A 16,893-nucleotide genomic window follows, 5' to 3' on the forward strand; every position below is an offset into this window, starting at 1 on the left:
CAAGCCTTTTGACTTAATTAGCCTCAGTTCTCTCATCTGTAAAATGGAGACACCAATACCAAACTTACCGAATCATTATACGGACTAAGTAAAATCAAGGGTATAGATGTTACGCTCGTAGAATACCTCGCCTTTACTGGTAGATGATGAGCATTATGTAAATAGAAGTTTCTCTTCCCCATTTCCTGACCACCATGAACCCAGCTCTAGTTTCTAGCCACAGGTCTCCATGACAACAACTGAGGAAGAGCACCCTAACAACAACAGCAAGAAGACATCTTGCCAAATACGAAAATGTAATACCCGTCACCTAAGACTCTAGTTAAAAAAAAAAAAAAAAAAAACGAGGCTTCACACTGTGTAGGTATAAAAGTACAACTTTTATTCTGAGATTGCTTCTTTTTTTTTTTTTAAATTTTTTTTTTCAACATTTATTTATTTTTGGGACAGGGAGAGACAGAGCATGAACGGGGGAGGGTCAGAGAGAGAGGGAGACAGAGAATTGGAAACAGGCTCCAGGCTCTGAGCCATCAGCCCAGAGCCTGACGCGGGGCTCGAACTCACGGACCGCGAGATCGTGACCTGGCTGAAGTCGGACGCTTAACCGACTGCGCCACCCAGGCGCCCCCTGAGATTGCTTCTTACTAGGATGGAACATATGGCCCCAGCCTGTCTGGAGAAGCAGTCCCAGGGCCTGAGTTACGCTATTCCCCTTCCTTGAAATAGGAGGAAGTTATTCCAAAGGAAAAAGGAGAAGCCAGGGAGATCTGCAGAAGATCTCTCTTCCTAAAGGTGACTGGAGGCAGAGGGTGGGGATGCTGGAGAGGGAGCCAGTCCAGTCCCTCCAACACACTTTGAGGACTTCAGAGAGCTTCCTCGACATGGTTCTCCTAATCTGGAGCTAGGAGAGTCAGGAGGTACCCAAGGGTCCAAGAGCAGAATAAGGGTGGGCAACTCAGAAGTGTTGATGTGTGATAGCCTCTGACCTGGCCCCACCCTCCCCTCCTCCACCCTGGGCTTCCATGAAGGGAAGTACACAGCCCCAGAGGAGGCAGGAACTTAGCTGGAGTTTCCTCTTCATTCTTCACTTTGAGAAGCCTCTTAAGTTTTCTGCCTACTCTTTGTTCCCCTTGACCAATGACCCCGCTCCTTGGTAACAGGATCTCGGTGACTTTCTTGGGAATATCCTAAGGGATAAGTGCTTTGTGTCCGAGACAAGCTCAAGTAAAACCCAACGGAGGCAATGCTTCCCATAGTGGAAAAGAGAAGCTGGAGGGTCAAAGCCTATGGTGTTGGACACTTCAGCTGCTCAGGCTGCGGGAGAAACAGCCGGTCTGGGAATCTGGAGATTCAAGACAACTTACTGTCCCCTTTGCCCAGCACTGTGGTCCTACTCACAGTCCCTCACCTCTCCCAGGGTTGGCCTGTGTTTCAAACGCATATGATCGGCGCTGGGGGGACAGAAGAGGGTCGGGGGGCTGGGGTTCCCTGGGGGGCAGACTAAGCCGACTCCGGTGTCCAGACCCTTCTGTGTCTTCGGGTGGGAGCTCCAGGCAGCTAAGTGGCCGAGAATAGGCAGGGATCACACTACACGGGGAGGTTCTGGGGATGAGGCTGTAGTCCCCACCCCCCGTACAGGTCTGGGTCCGCCGAACTCCCTGAGCCTCAGTCCTCTGGCGGTCCCGGGCCAGGGCCACAGCAGCATCAAAAGAAAGACTGCCCCCATTCCTCCAAGAGGAACGAGAGGCTCGGGACCCCCAAGCCCTTTCCCCAGGAGTCCCATCAAGCCGGCCAGGCCTCGGGCATGGGTTTGCAGGTGCCACGTGGATCTTGCTACACATCGCACTAGGCATCTTGGCAAATTGTGGTTTGGGGGGCACCACAGGCACAGAGCGGACCTGTTGGACCTGAACCAGGCTGGAAGCCAGGCGCATGCCCACACCACCAGCTGAGCCAAGAGGACAGGGACACGGGTTGCAGCCCTCTGGACCGAGCGGCCCCTCGGGCTCCATCTCCTGTGGCCGGGGTGGCTGCGGGACCGCCTGTTCTGCCTCAGAGGACTGGGGGTTGCCCTCTTCGGCACTGCCAACCTCCAGGGGCTCTGCGTGTGACCCTTCAGGAAGGGCGTCCTTCTCTACACGGTCACCTCCAGCACTCTGGTCTCCCTCACGCTCCCCGTCCCCACTCTCCTGTTCCTTGCTGACCTTCCCTGCTCCTCCTTCAGCTGCTGCTTCAGGGCTTCTGCCGTCTTCACCACCTCCTTGGGCTTCTCTTGCCCCTTGGTTCTCAGGCCCCTTCTGTCCTTTGGCCTCGTCCTCTCTGCCTCCGTCAGCCTCTTGTTTGTGTACAGCTTCCCAGCTCCCCTCGGCAACTTGGGTTTCCTGGGCCCCGCACTCCGGGTCCCTTCTGGCTTGTACCTGGGCTTCCTCTGCTTCCTCAGCCTCTTCCCCTCTCTCCTTCCTTTCTTTCTCCTCGTCTTTACCCTGTTCTCCTCCTGTTCCCACCGCACACTTAGCTTCCTCCATACTGCCCTCCTCCTGCTGACCACGGGACTCCTCTCCCTTGGCCTCTGGCTCTTCCCCACCCCCTTCCTTCACACTGACCATCATCTCCCGGCTTTCCCCAGCCTTCCCTCCTCCCTCACCTGCTTCTCCATCCTCCACCTCGCTCTCCGGACTCCCCTCAGCCTCCTCTGGGACGTCCCATCTGCCTTCAGGCTCAGCCTCCCTGTCCTCCCCACCTTCCCGGCATGCCTGCTCTCCCTCAGCCTGCCCTGGAGCCCCCTGTCCCCTGCATCCTGCTGCCTCTTCTTCCAGGCTCCCTGGGCCCTCCCAGTTTGGGTGTTTGGGCCCCAGAAGGGGACTTAGGTCATCGTAGGCACTCAGGAAGACATCCTCCCCACTCTCCTCTTCTCCTTCAGGCCCGGGGCCCGCAGAGTCCGGGGAACAGCAGCTGGGAGCCAGGACAAACTGTGCCTCATCCAGAGACAGGTCATCCAGGGGCGGCTCCACAGAGAACTCCTCCACCTGCGGGCATAGCACCGTGGCTCAGGACCAGGGGGCCCTGTCCGCCCTCTGGCCTCCCCAGCACCCCCAAACCCAGCACAGCTCCTTCTTACCTGAGGCCCGACTCTCAGGAGCTCCTCTAGGTAGCCCATCCCAGGGTCGTCCTCCCCAGGGGAGAAGGCTGCTCCTGCAGTTCCTGCCTTGGCCACCTCCCCATCTTCCACCCCCACCCACTCGGGCTCTGAGCTGCTTGAGTCCTCTAGGAAGGAGAAGGAATCCTGCACCTCCTGGGACAGGCAGTCCTCCAGGGCAGGGGCCACGTCCGCCGGGCCACAGTCAGCCGGGGGACCTGCGGCCGAACTTGCCTCCAACTTCTCATCTGTCGAGAGAAAGGTAGTCCCAGGAACACACAGGTCAAGACCAGCCTCGACCCTTTACAAAATGGATCTTCCTAGCATTGCTACCGTATCGGGACCAACGCCCCCGGCACAGATTTGGCCTGTGGCCAATGCTTTCAGACCAGCATCCCTACCTACTGGCTTATCGCTCCCGCCTGGTGCCAGGCACCATCCTGTACGTTTTACAGTGCGCTGTCTTATTTTGTCCCCCCACGACACAGCCCCATAATGTAGGGTATTTATCCCCATTTTACACATGAGGAAAGCGAGACCCAGAGAGATCTGTCCAAGGTCACGCAAACAGTGAGTGGCACGGCCCAATTTTGAACCCAAGTCTACTTAACTCTGTAGCCCGAGTCCTTCCCCGCTGCCCTGTGCTGCCTCAATACTTCTCATCAGTGACACTTCAGAACCTCTGAACTAACTCAACGGCAAATAGCTTAACCTAGGTCTCCAGTCCCACCGCTGTGACAGAAGCACAGCAACAGTGATGGCGTCATAAGATCGCAAAAGAAGAAAACAAGCGAATGCCTGCAAAGTCCTTAACACAGCACATGGCAAGCAGTAAACCTTCAATACATGTTAACGATTAGTGTTAATCCTATATTGTCACCAGCATCTATTATATAGCCCCGCCTTGTACTCCGTGATCCCTACTGTCTGAGTCTGACCCGGACTCCCAGTCTCGCGTACATCAGTGATCTGAAGACTGCCGGGGGTCCTCTCTCTGTGGATCTCACAGAACCTGATAATATTACTGGATTCCCCACCCCCCCCAACCCGGAAGTCAGGGAGGCAGCCGAAGGTGACCACCCCGAGCCTGAGGACTGAGGCGTCTGCCATTTTCAGGACAGATACCTTGCATCAGAGCTTCAGCCTGGAATTCTAGTCCCTTCTCCCAGGCCTGGGAGATCCCCGGGGCCTCACCTGGGGGGCCGGGGCCGGGGCCGGGGCCAGGACCCGGGCCGGAGGCAGGGCTTGGCCGGGGCTGTAGGGCGGGGCACTCAAGGCCTCGGGTGAGCCTGGCCAAGGAGACGTTGGAGATGATGTTTGGGGGCACGTTGAGGATGGAGGTGATGTGCAGTGGGAGGTTGACGTTGTAGGGGTCCGAGATGTGGACTCCAGCACAGCGCTCTGCTCGGCTGCTGCTCCCAGCGCGGATCCCCGACCGGCCGGCCCGCGGCGTGCCAGGCTCAGAGTTGGTGCCGCCCAGCGCCTCCGGCTCCCGCTCCCGGTCACCCTCCGCCGCCTCCCCGGAGTCATTCTCCAAGCTGTCCTGCAGCAACGCGCTCGGCTGGGGATGGCTGGGTCCCGCCAGCCCCTCCGGCTCTGTGCGGGAGAGAGCGCAGGGCGGCAAAGGGGCCCGGACACCTCAGGAAGGCTCTGGAGAGCGGGCCCTGCTTTCTCAAGCCTGAGAGTTAGGACAGCCTGGAAGGCACCGGGCCCGGCTTCCCTTGGCCACCGCTGCGAACCTCCCACAGTGACACTTAGGAACCCCCCCCTCCGTCCCTCCGGCCGTCCCTGCCTCCCCCCCACAAACCCACACCCCGCTCTCTCCCCCTTTGTACGCTCATTTGAACACACCTGTTGATCAGATGATCAACTCACTATTGTAAACCCAACATCGGGTACTGTGGCTGGTGTATAATAAGCACTCATTACGTGTATATTTTTCTTTGAAATTAGCGAGCACACAGCCACGTGTACAGACACACAAACACGCAGCAGTGCACACACAATGGTCTGTCTCATCCGTAACACTGCTATTCCCTTGCAGAGACACCCACACACGCACACGCAGGTGTTCGCCAGCCTCTGCATGCACGCGCGCACACACGCACACACACACACACCACGTGCACACCTGTACTCACCATCACTGACCCCAGCCGCAGCACTCAGTGAGTCCATGCTCTTGGCTGGCCGCAAAGTCCCCTTATCGGATTTGTCCTCTGCAAGACATGAATGTTTGTAGGGCCAGGGTCCTGCTCGCCTTCAGCAGAGCACCCCCCCCCCACTACGTCCCTCCAGACTCACCTCTGTCCTCAGCGCCCCGCGGAAGTTTACGCTTGGTCTCATGGCCAGAGCGACCCAGATTGAAGATAGATTTCCACTTCCTGACCTTCAGAGACCCTTTCCTCCTGGAAGGAATGGAGAAATCATTGGGGTTGGAGCCTGGCGGTCAGTGTCGGGGAGGAGGGCCAGGAAGGAGACCTTACTTGTGCTCCGCAATTTCAATGATAGTGTGGTAGGGCCGTATCTGCGGGGGTCCATCACCAGCCTGCAGGTTGCTAGGCAGATTGTAGGGCAGGGACCTGGGCATAAGGTCCTCGGGGCTGCCTGATGCCCGGGCCCCTGGAAGTGATCGCCATCCACTCTCCATTTCACCACCTAGGGAAAGAAGAGGAATTGGCCAGCCAAGAACAGAGATGACAGGGAGCCTGGCTGGCTCAGTCGGTTGAGCATCCGACTTCGGCTCAGGTCATGAGCTCACGGTTCGTGAGTTTGAGCCCCGCGTCGGGCTCTGTGCTGACAGTTCGGAGCCTGGAGCCTGCCTTGGATTCTGTGTCTCCCTCTCTCTCTGCCTCTCCCCTGCTCACACTCTGTCTCGCTCTCTCGCTCTCAAAAATAAATACATATTAAAAATTTTTTAATAATAAATAATTATAATAAATAATAAAATAAACATTTTTAAAAAAAGAGTTGAAAGAGGGCCTCAGCTCCCTGTAGAACCCTCCCACCCACCAACTAACCGCCAGGCTAAGGATATACTCAGAGGTCTTGGGAGACAGACCCTCTGGGTCTGGGCTCCTCAAGAGGGCGTCCTCGGGGACAAGGGTCAGGAGATCCCAGCACACCGGCCAGGTGGGCTGGGGTAGGAATGATCGGTCACTGGCCCCGAGAGCCAGGATGGTGATTAGAAGGTCAGGCTATGCAGGAGAGGTTTGCTCAAGAACGGACTAGGCCATCACCTCTCCAGGATCTTCTCCACGTGACCACAGCTGTGAGTCTCAGCTGTCTCATCTGCAAAATGGGGAGACTGAACGAGGTGGCCTCTGAGGCCCTCTGTGACCCTGACATGACTCCCCAGACAGACTGTGGTGGTGTGGTGGCTGGGAGGGACACTCACTGGAAAGGGCAGCGCCCCCAAAGAGCTGGTCCACATGCGTGAGGATAAACTCGACCACAATGGACTGCACCCGCACCTCCATGAAGGCTGCTGTCCCATTGAAGCCCGAGGCCTCTATGTCCTTAGACCTGTGGAGACGTGGAGTTACTCCCCTCCAGCCCCACCACACTTCCCCGTCTGAATTCTCCCTAAAAATACCCCCACCCCCCCTCCCCTGCGTGCCCCTAACCTCGTCCCCACCTCTTAAACCACATGCGTGATTCAAGCCTCAAATGTCTTCCTTCAGGAAGCCCTCTGGGAATTCACTCCCGTCAGAATTCATCTCTAACCTTTGCACGCGAGGGTGCCTCGTTATAATGACTCTCAGGACTTCTCATAGTCTGCCTTACACCACGGGGGGTGATATACAGGCCAGATCTCCAATAGACCGCGAGACGTTTGCTCGACACACCTTCAACAAGGACTCTGAGCTCGGGGACACGGCACCAGAAGACACAAGTCCTCGTGTCCAGTGGGTAAGTCCCGTCCCGCTCAACGTAATTGCGAAACCCCCTATTTCTCACCGGGCTCTAGGAGGCCCCACCCCCCCCTCCCCAGGGCACCCCCACAGCCACGCCCGTTCCTGGGGCAGCCTCTGGGGACTGGGCTCTGCCAGGACCCCCCCCCCCAGGCTGCTCGCACATGTGCCCACCTCAGCAGGTTGGGGGCCCACACGATGGCCAGGTTGCGGGCGTGCATGTTGGTCTGAGCACTGAACGAGGCCATGTGTACCAAGTGCCGCGTGAGGAACTCCAGGGTCCTGCAGAAGGGGGGCATTGTGGGCCGGGGGTCACACAGGGGACGCCCAGGGCCGGGGTAGGATTGAGGTCTGGGAGCCGGAAGGGAAGAGACAAATCGAGGCCCCAGGGTTGCGTGGGGCGTGGGGCGGCCCTCTGGGGAGGGAGGAACCCCACACACCTGTAGTTTGGGAGAGGGAGTTCTCCAAGCACCTCGAAGATCTTGATCAGACGCTCCGGCTCTAACTGCACTGCCACGGCCTCCTGGTGGGGAGGAAGGTTCAAGAACCGGGTCAGCCGGCCTGCGCCGCCCTTGCTTACTCCTCGGAGCACTGAGCCCAACCGACGGAAACGGCCTGTGCTGCACCCCACCCCATCCCTCAGCCCAGCTCTTCGGAAGCCACGTGATGAGCAGACAGAGCCCAGAGCTCGGGGCCCACGGCACCTGCTGCTGGATCTCAGCCCTGCCACCCCATAGCTCTGCGACCTCGAGCAACTCCCTGCCTCTCTGCCTTGGCCTCCTCCCCCGGTGCCGCTCCGGTACAGGAATACCTCCGTGGTCCCTCCCTGCGGGTGTTCCAGGGGCCGTGGAGTTACTCCGAGGTGCCCAGGGAGGCCTGCGCCCACGCGGTCCGGCCGGCGTGGGCTGAACTGCGTGGGCCGCTGCTCCCCGCTCCTACAACCCTATCGTGCTCGACAAAATGCAACTCACTGTTTAAATGCTACTGAACTCAAGAGAGCATTTTTGTCCTGCGTTCCCTCACTCAAAAGCTGTCCAGCATCCAGTCCGCTGGTGGAGGCGCGCTCCGGGACAAGTTTTGACTTCTAAGAAGGGTTCTCCTTCTCTCCCATGGAGGGAAGCTCTGGCCCAGGTGATTTCCCAGGGCCCTCTGCTCTCCGCCTGGGTTCTACATCCCCCAGCCTCGTCCCTGCACCGTGCATGAGCCGCAGGCCCCAAGGGAAGGAGGGGAGGTGAAGAGAAGAGGGGGGAGATTGTCAGGGGGGGTGTCTTCCTTTTCACGTGGTCTCTGTCATTCGGGATCGCCAGCACTCTGTCTGGCCGTTGAACACCCACTTGGGACATTGGCGCCAGGACGATCAGCCCTCAGCCTCGTCTTCTCCCCCCCCCCCCCCCCCCCGGCCTCTCAACTCACAGCAAACTTGTCATAGAGCCGGTAAGTGAGCAGAGGGTCTGGAAGTTCCCTGAAGTAGGCCTTTAACAGGGAAGAGACACAATGGATGTCCTGCAGGTAAACATCTCTCCGCAGGTCCGGCTTCCGCTCTGCCTCAAACTCCTGCCTGGGGAGGTGCGGAGTGTGAGGAGTGGGGGAAGGGGGGTGGGGGGTCAGTGGGAGAGGCGGGGGCTGTGCGGGTGGGTCCGGGCAGGGTCAGCGGTCAGCAGGCTCGGGACTTGGGAGGAGGACGTTGGGGCGTGTGTGTCCGTGAGCAGCAGACGCAGGTGCACCTGTCGCGGTGCCCGGGGGGTGTGCAGGCGGCCGGGTGGGTAGGGAAAGGGACCCGTGCGTGCGGGCACAGGGAGACGCGCGTCGGGGATGGAGCCGCAGGGGGTGAGCGGCAAGGCAGGGGGGCGTCCGAGCCAGTAAGGGTGGAGGGGTGCGCCTGCACGGGCTTCTGGGCTCGTGAAAAGGTGGAGGGGACGCAGCTCTTGGAAGGAAACGTAAGTGTAACTCTTCGTGGCCTTGGGTCAGCCCACAGGTTCTCAGATAAGACACCAAAAGCACAAGCGGCCAAAGGACAAACAGATACACGGAGCGTCACGTGACAAACTTTTGGGCGTCAGAGGACAGTGTCACGAAAGCCAGGACAACCCACAGAATGGAAGAAAACATGTGCGAAGCATAGATTTGCTGGAGCGTTTAGTATCTGGACCGTGTGAAGAATTCTTACAGCTCAAAGGAAACAAATAACCCAATTTAAAAATGAGCCAGGCAGGGAGGTGGGGGGAGGGGTGGCCGGGTGGCTCGGTCAGCTGAGCATCTGACTGTTGATTTCGGCTCAGGTGGTGATTTCATGGCTTCGTGAGTTCAAGCCCTGCATCCGGGTTTGCGCACTGACCACAGAGCCTGCTTTGGATTCTCTCTCTCTCTCCCTCTCTCTCTGCCCCTCCCGACTTGGGCTCTCTCTCTCTCTCTCTCAAAAAGTAAATGGATAACCTTAAAAAAACAAAAACAAAACGAGCAAGGGAGGGGCGCCTGAGTGGCTCAGTCGGTTAAGCATCTGACTTCAGCTTGCGTCAGGATCTCACAGCTCGGCTGGTAAGTTCGAGCCCCGCGTCGGGCTCTGGGCTGACGGCTCAGAGCCTGGAACCTGCTTCGGATGCTGTGCCTCCCTCTCTCTGCCCCTCCCCTGCTCACACTTTGTCTCTCTGTCTCTGTCTCTCTCTCTCAAACATAACTAAGCCTCAAAAAAATTAAAAAATAAAAAGATCTACAAGGGAGTAAGAAGCACACAAGATGTTCGGCGTCATTGGCTGTTAGGGAAGATGCGAACCCAGGTGAAACATGACTTCACATCCGCTGGGATGGCCGGCGGGATGCGGGGAAATTGGAGCCCTCGTGCCCGGCTGCTGGGGGTGTGAACTGACGCCCGGCCACGGAAAACGGTCCGGCAGCTCCTTAAAAAGTTCGACATGCGACCCAGCAAGCCCGCTCCCACGTGTCTACCCCAGAGAACTGAAGCCGCCCGTCGGCACCAAGGCCGGTGGGCAAACGTTCGCGGCCGCGCTGTTCCTCGCAGCCAAGAGGCGCACTGTCCATCGGTCGATGTACAGATGAACCAAATGCGGTCGAGCCGGAAACGGAGATGAAGTAGCGGCAGGTGCGACAACATGCACGAGCCCCTGCAGACCCGCCACGTAAAGAAGCCAGACACAAAAGGGTACGTAACACGGTTCCGTTTGTATGAAACGTCCAGAACGGGCGAGCCCGCGGAGCCAGGTGGTGGACGCGTGGCTGCCAGAGGCTGTGGGAAAGGGGAAATGTGGAGCGACTGCTTCGGGGGCTGATGAATGTTCTGGAATGAGTGGTGATGGTGGCATGCCTGGCCTTGTGAATACACTAAAAATCGCTGAGTCGTACGTATTTACTTTTAGTGTTATTTTTTTTGTTTATTTAGTTTTGAGGGGGGGGGGAGGGGCAGAGAGAGAGGGAGACACTGAATCGGAAGCGGGCTCCAGGCTCCGAGCTGTCAGCACAGGGACCCACGCGGGGCTCGAACCCACAGACCGTGAGATCATGACCTGAGCCGACGTCGGTCGCTCAACCCACTGAGCCCCCTCAGGCGCCCCTGCGTCGTACATGTTTAAATAGTGAGTTTTATGGTGTATGAGTTATATCCAATTTTTTAAAACTGGGTGGGCGTGTATGGGAGTGGAGACACGCACCTCCTGAGGAGACTCCAGAGTCCACGCTTCCTTCTCCCCGCTTCCCTCGCCCCTCCTGGCCCACGGAGCCCTCCCCTCCCTGCCTGACTCACCGGAGCTTCTGGATGTTGGAGGAGACCCCCGAGAGGCGGTAGATCCCATCTACTACCCCGTATTCCTCCACGAACTCTGCACAGCTCCTCAGCACCTGTGGCACTGGGGACACAGACGACACAGAGAAGAGAGATCAGCAGGTCTGGGAGGACAGAGACCGCAGGGGATCTGAGAAATGGAAGCATCGGGGACGGGGGGGTTTGGGGAGACTGAAGGCGGAGCTCGCGGAATAGCCCCCTGTCGCAAGGAGTCTCAGAGGGCCTCGGCCCCCGGTCTCTCCGTCCATTGGGTCCAGAGCCTCTGCGAAAATCCCCCAGGTGAGGGGGGAGCACACTGCCTGTCCAGACCGCCCACTGCTGCTAGAAAGTTCTGCCTTTTGTTGAGCTGAAATCTGTCTCTCTGTAATTACTAGCTGCGACCCCAGAATCTTCGAAGGGGCAGCAGTCTGCTTGGAAGGAGACTCGGAGTAAAAGGACAGGTCTTGAAAGTGCATTTATTGGGGCGCCTGGGTGGCGCAGTCGGTTGAGCGTCCGACTTCAGCCAGGTCACGATCTCGCGGTCCGTGAGTTCGAGCCCCGCGTCGGGCTCTGGGCTGATGGCTCAGAGCCTGGAGCCTGTTTCCGATTCTGTGTCTCCCTCTCTCTCTGCCCCTCCCCCATTCATGCTCTGTCTCTCTCTGTCCCAAAAATAAATAAACGTTGAAAAAAAAAAATTTAAAAAAAAAAAAAAAATAAATAAAAAAAAAAAAATAAAAAAGAAAGTGCATTTATTTAGGGGCGCCCGGGTGGCTCAGTCAATGAAGGGTCTGACCCCGGATTTCGGCCCGGGTCACGATCTCACGGTTCATGCGTTCGAGCCCCACATCGAGCTCTGTGCCGACAGTGCGGAGCCCGCTTAGGATTCTCTGTCTCCCCCCTCTCTCTGCCCCTCCCCTGCTCTCTCTCTCTCTCTCTCTCTCTTTCTCAAAGGAAATACCTAAACTTAAAAAAACAAGGAAAGTACACTTATTTAACACTCTATAGAAAATGAAGCAGCATGAGTTGTCCGGACCCACAAGGCGCAGGGCTGACGGGGAGTGTTGTCAAGCCAGGAGGCCAGCGCGTGCGTAGTAGGTCTGTCATAGGTCATAGGAAGGCGCACAAGATCGTGGCAAACCTGCACACAGGTCGGTGCAGGAGAGAAGCAGCGATGTGCCAAGCTCTGTGCATTAGGTATCCTAGTCCCCGTTCTGCAGAGGGTCAGAGAAGTAACGAGGGCCCCGTATTACCAGCTAGTGCCAGGATTCCCATCCAGGGGTGCCAAAAGTTGCGTTCTCTTTCCCACCCTGGGCCCCCTCCCCTGTTGCCAGACCGTAAGCTCCTGAAGGACAAGATCTAAGTGCGACCGGTTCTGTGTGTGTGTGTGTGTGTGTGTGTGTGTGTGTGCACCCTCTCTGAGGCCCAAACAGAATGTTACTGATTTTGACATCCCTCATGTTTTCTTTTTTCTTTTTTTATGTTTATTTATTTTTGAGAGAGAGAGAAAGAGAGAGAGAGAGAGAGAGAGAGAGAGAGAGAGAGCATGAGCGGGGGAGGGGCAGAGAGAGAGGGAGACACAGAATGGGAAGCAGGCTCCAGGCTCCGAGCTGTCAGCACAGAGCCCGACGCGGGGCTCGAATTCACGGACCGAGAGGTCATGACCTGAGTCAAAGTCGGACGTTTAACCGACTGAGCCCCCCAGGCGCCCCAACATCCCTCATGTTTTCTGACATGATATCTCAGACTCGGGAAACCTTCCAACGCCCTGTGTGAAACCCTGTCTCCAGAAGGTTTCTCTTGCGAAAGCTTTCCCTGCCTTAAATCTTCTGCTCCATAAACACTTTGCTTCAGCCCAGTCTTCACTGCTCGGCCTACAGATGGAGGATAAAATAGAAACCCCTCAGCCTGGTGCATAAGGCCCTGCAAAGGCCGGGCCCAGCTGCTCTCCCAGCCTCGGTTCCGGTTGCCTCTCCGACAAGCCCTGGGATCCGGCTCTTTGCTGCTCCGTGAACACGCCTTGGCCCCGTAACTCGTGTCGTTCCCTTGACTGGAAATACCCTCCCCTCTGTCTTTGATGGGTGAACTCCGATGCGTTCGCCAAAACACGCCGCAAAGATCACCTCCAACTCTGAGCCCCTTGCTTGTATCTGTATCGTGGCACTTACCACACTTCGTTATCACTACTTTCCTTTGTGTCTCCACCTCTGAAAACCAGTGACATGTTCCCCAGCATCTAGCACGGTGTGGAAACAGCAGGTGCTCAATAGTGGTGTATTGACGACTTGGGGAAGAAAGCCATCAGGTATGAGGATGACTGACATCCCCTGGAGGTTGAACTAGAGAATATTGCCCAAGACAAAACACTAAGTTCGATTCACCGAGACTTTCCAGAGAAATCCCTCTCCCGTGTCAGTGTCACGAAAAGCTGTCTCTCCTCAGCCATCTGTTTTTTTTTTTTTTTTTCCTTCTGGGCTTTATGAGTCTTAGACCTGATTATGTTCACCTCTTTAGTTACCAGGAAGCTCAGAGCCCGCATCTAGAAACCGTATAGAATCACCCGATACGCGCTTCTGGGCACGGATCTTGACCTTCCTCTCATTCCCCCTTCAACCCAATTCCCTCAGTCATTTTATTCTATGTTGTAAAGTGTTAGCTTTTGGAATCATCCACGCCAAGTTCTTGGTGGGATGAAGTAATTAATTAGAGAAATATAGAATGAAGGAAATAATCAATAAACCCATTATTCACTATTGTAAACCCTCCTCATGTGGCCTGGTGTCCACACCCTTTGTCCCCCACCCCCACCCCAGAGCCAGGACTTGGGTGAGACAAGGAAGGCACAGGTGCGGAATTTACGGAAGCACCCATTCCTAGAGCTGTGCAAGTGCCAACTGTGCACAAACACGACCTTCAGAAGAGCATGGAACTCTTGATCTCAGGGTCATAAGTTCGAGCCCCACATTGAGAGTACTAAAAAAATTAATAAGTAAACTTTTTAAAAAAGGAAGGGAGGGAGGGAGGGAGGGGAAGGAAGGAATGAAGGAAGGAAGGAAGGAAGGAAGCAAGGAAGGAAGGAGGAAAGGAAGGAAGAAGGAAGGAAGGAAGGAAGGAAGGAAGGAAGGAAGGAAGGAAGGAAGGGGGAGGGAAAAAGAAAGGGGCACCCTGGGTACTGTGGTGGCCCTAGGTCGAGGGCTTCCTTAAATTTTGCGCCTTGGTCACCTCTCTTGCCTCACCTTAGTCCTGGCCCTACAGTTCACCATCCATCCTTCCACGACCTGTGCCCATTTGCCAGGGCCCCCTGACCTCAGGTTCCCAGCACTGAAGAAATGGGGTGGACCCTCCTCAGGTGCCTAGTGCCACACCAACTCTCTTGGCCGCCATGTTACTCCATTGACTCATAGATAGTCCGCTGTCACCCAAGGCCTAGGTCCTTTTGACATGAACTACATCCAAGCCAGATCCTCCCCATCCTGCCCTTCTCTGTTGATTCTGAATCTCCAGAAAAGGCCCTTAAAGAAGGTATTAGAGAGCCTAAGGAGTCAGAGCCACGGAGGAGGTGGGTCATGGAGATGAAAGGAGAGATAACAGGCCGAGAGGCAAGGGGGGGGGAGGGAGCGTCAAGGAAATAGAGATCAGAGCCATGGCATCAGAGACGAAAGTAAGAGACAGGGCTGAGGTGATGGAGTCAAGGGCTGGAGACATCGGGGAATGGAGGCGGGGTCCGGGAGGAGGGCCCAGAATTTAGAGACTTCGAGGATCAGAAATGCTACCTGACCAGGGTAGCAAAGAGATAAACGTTAGGAAAAGAAAGAACTCAGTAGAGGTAGGGCTTGGGGAAGGAAGAGATGGCCCCCGGGGCAAGGAGCTGGGAGAGGGTGCTGAGACGGAGTGAAGACAGTTGGAGAAAAACCAAGATCCTCAGGGAGGATAAATGAAGCAGAAACACAGACCGTGAGTCTTGGGTTGAAGAGAGAAGCCATCACCAGCCTCTCTATGACCTTTCACTGTCCACCTGTCTGTGCCCAGGGAAGGGGTGGATAGGGAGAGGTGCCCGAGATCACTCCACCCTTGGGCTCAGGTGAGGTGCTGGGGAAGGGAAGGGGGTGTTCCTCTCCTCCTCTGGGTCTCACTAGGACCAGGCCCCAGCAACCTTCCAGAGAACATGCCCCTCACCTGCTGGGAATGCAGACAGGCCAGGAGGGGATACAGGAGTGGGGTCTGGGCCGGCTGGGGGTTCCATGTTTCAACATGGCACTGGCGGGGGCCACGGGGAAGGGCAGCCCCAGGATGAGGAGACTGAACTGAGGGTTTGCAGAGAACTTGAAGCACATCAGCCCCATTGGATCACGTGGCCCTTGCTTGGCCCAGAAGTCATCATTCTCAAGAGGAATCCCTTGTAAAGGAGTCAGCCCTGTGCTGGCAGGCTCTTCACGGTGAGAAGAGAAAGGCAGAGCAAAGCCTTTGGGACTTCAGCTAAGACTCTCTGGGGCCCTGGGTTTCCCTGAACGGAGGCCGGTGGGGATGGGGGCCCCTGGGGGAGGAGAAAAGGGGAAGGAGGTGTCTGGGGATGAGGGGGCGGGGCTAAGAGCAGGAAATGAGCCGGGAACCACCATCGCCCTCCCGGACTGAAGGCACCACAACCCAGAGCGGAGAAGAGGAAATGACAGATTGGGGTGGGGTAGGGTGGGGGGGTGGAAATCGTGCCCTTCTCTGGGAGGAGCTCAGAGGGGCACAAACAAGCTGGGCTGGGCCACCGGGATACCTGTGTTCAATTTCAAATCAAGGCGGAGTTTGTGAGTGGCCACTCCATGCGGGGATGAGCCCAGAGTGGGCCCCCGTCCTCCTGGCTTCTGAGCCCCTCCAGGGAACTCAGGGAGGCAGCCGACAGGCCCCACACCCACCTCCCTGCACCCTGCACCCCTGCCCTCCGACCAGCCTCGGGGCATCTCTCTGACCCTTTCCGCAGCCCACATTTCAGCCGCTTCTGCCCTCGCCCCTCCACTCCCAACCCAAACCCGCTCCTCCTTTGCACAGGGAGAGTCACAGAGACTGGCAGAGGGAGATGCCAACCCACACCCTCACCTGCGGCCCGGCAAGGCTGCAGAGGGCCCCGAGCCCTGCGACCAGGGCCCCGGGGTGCTCTCCTCCAACCAGGAAACCCCCGTGCGCCCCAGCGCCACCCTCAAACTCCCCTGACACACTTCTCCTGTCCCCTTTCATTCAGACCCAAGGCCCGTCCATGGGCCCTTTCGCCATTCGTCCCCTGGCCCTGGCCCTGTCCCGCCGCCTCCCGTCCCCAGCAGTGATGCCTTCCCCTCTCTCTTGCCTACGCCTCTCGGTCTCCCAGCTCTCCGGCCTCCCCACCCACAGGTAGTTACACAAGGGGGCTCCCCTGTCTCCTCTGCCACCGAGCCACATTTCCTGCCGCGCCTGCTTGACAGCCGCCTGGGCACTGACCCCGAGCCACTGCCCCTTCGCCACGGGCACCTGGGAGCTGCCTCCGTCCCTGAGGCCGGACCGGGCTGGAGAGGCTCCGGGCCCCCCACCCAACAGCAGCCCTGAGCCACCTCCTTACCCTCCTGGCCGGAACGCTGCAGCTGCTCCTGTAAGTCGCACCCAAACACCCTCTCCTTGGAGCTGCCCTTCTTCTTCCCTTTCTGCCGAGACTTCATGGCTGGAGCCCCCAGGTCCTGGCCCAGCCACCTCTCTGCCCCCCAAGACCTTTGCCTTACCGGTCCCCCATAGGATCCCAAGCCAGTCTTTGGGCTTGGCCCGGCCCCAGGGGGCAGGGCTCCGAACCAGGGCGGGGTGGAGGGTGGCCTGGGCCACGGGCCGCAGCTCACGCCTCTGGGGGCCCCGGCCACACGGAAGCGGCCGTGGAAGAGGAAGCCACCAGGACCCTGGCAAGAAGCTGTGTCTCGTGGCCCAGGCTGGCACTCGCCCCTCCGGCCCTGCTCAGCCCTGGGGGAGCAGGAAGCCGTGTGGCTCCTCAAACCCGCTTCCTGTTAGAGCATCTTTGCAACCACAGGGCCTGGGGTGGGGGAGGCAGCCGACATTCACATCCTCAACCC

The 16,893-nt window shown here is 57.6% G+C and overlaps 1 protein-coding gene across 2 annotated transcripts; it reads right to left on the reverse strand.

Moving 5' to 3' along the window:
* Positions 1-361: 361 nt before the first annotated feature.
* On the reverse strand, positions 362-16,769 carry ARHGAP30 (Rho GTPase activating protein 30). Of its 2 annotated transcripts, none has more exons than XM_086694001.1 (12): positions 16,398-16,769; positions 10,805-10,907; positions 8,464-8,604; positions 7,491-7,573; positions 7,225-7,332; positions 6,534-6,661; positions 5,623-5,794; positions 5,441-5,544; positions 5,278-5,355; positions 4,331-4,732; positions 3,119-3,384; positions 362-3,026 (listed from the first exon to the last, which is right to left on the reverse strand). In XM_086694001.1, the coding sequence occupies exons 5-12, from the start codon at positions 7,296-7,298 to the stop codon at positions 1,395-1,397; spliced, it is 2,856 nt and encodes a 951-aa protein (XP_086550127.1). In that variant the 5' UTR covers positions 7,299-7,332; positions 7,491-7,573; positions 8,464-8,604; positions 10,805-10,907; positions 16,398-16,769; the 3' UTR covers positions 362-1,394. The 2 variants fall into 2 exon arrangements, with proteins under 2 accessions (XP_086550127.1, XP_086550126.1); XM_086694000.1 differs by having other exon boundaries at positions 8,464-8,608; positions 16,398-16,635.
* Between the last annotated feature and the right edge of the window lie 124 nt (positions 16,770-16,893).

This window comes from Puma concolor, chromosome E4 (assembly GCF_028749965.1).
Source record: "Puma concolor isolate L17-30 chromosome E4, mPumCon1.1.hap2, whole genome shotgun sequence".
Taxonomy (NCBI): domain Eukaryota; kingdom Metazoa; phylum Chordata; class Mammalia; order Carnivora; family Felidae; genus Puma; species Puma concolor.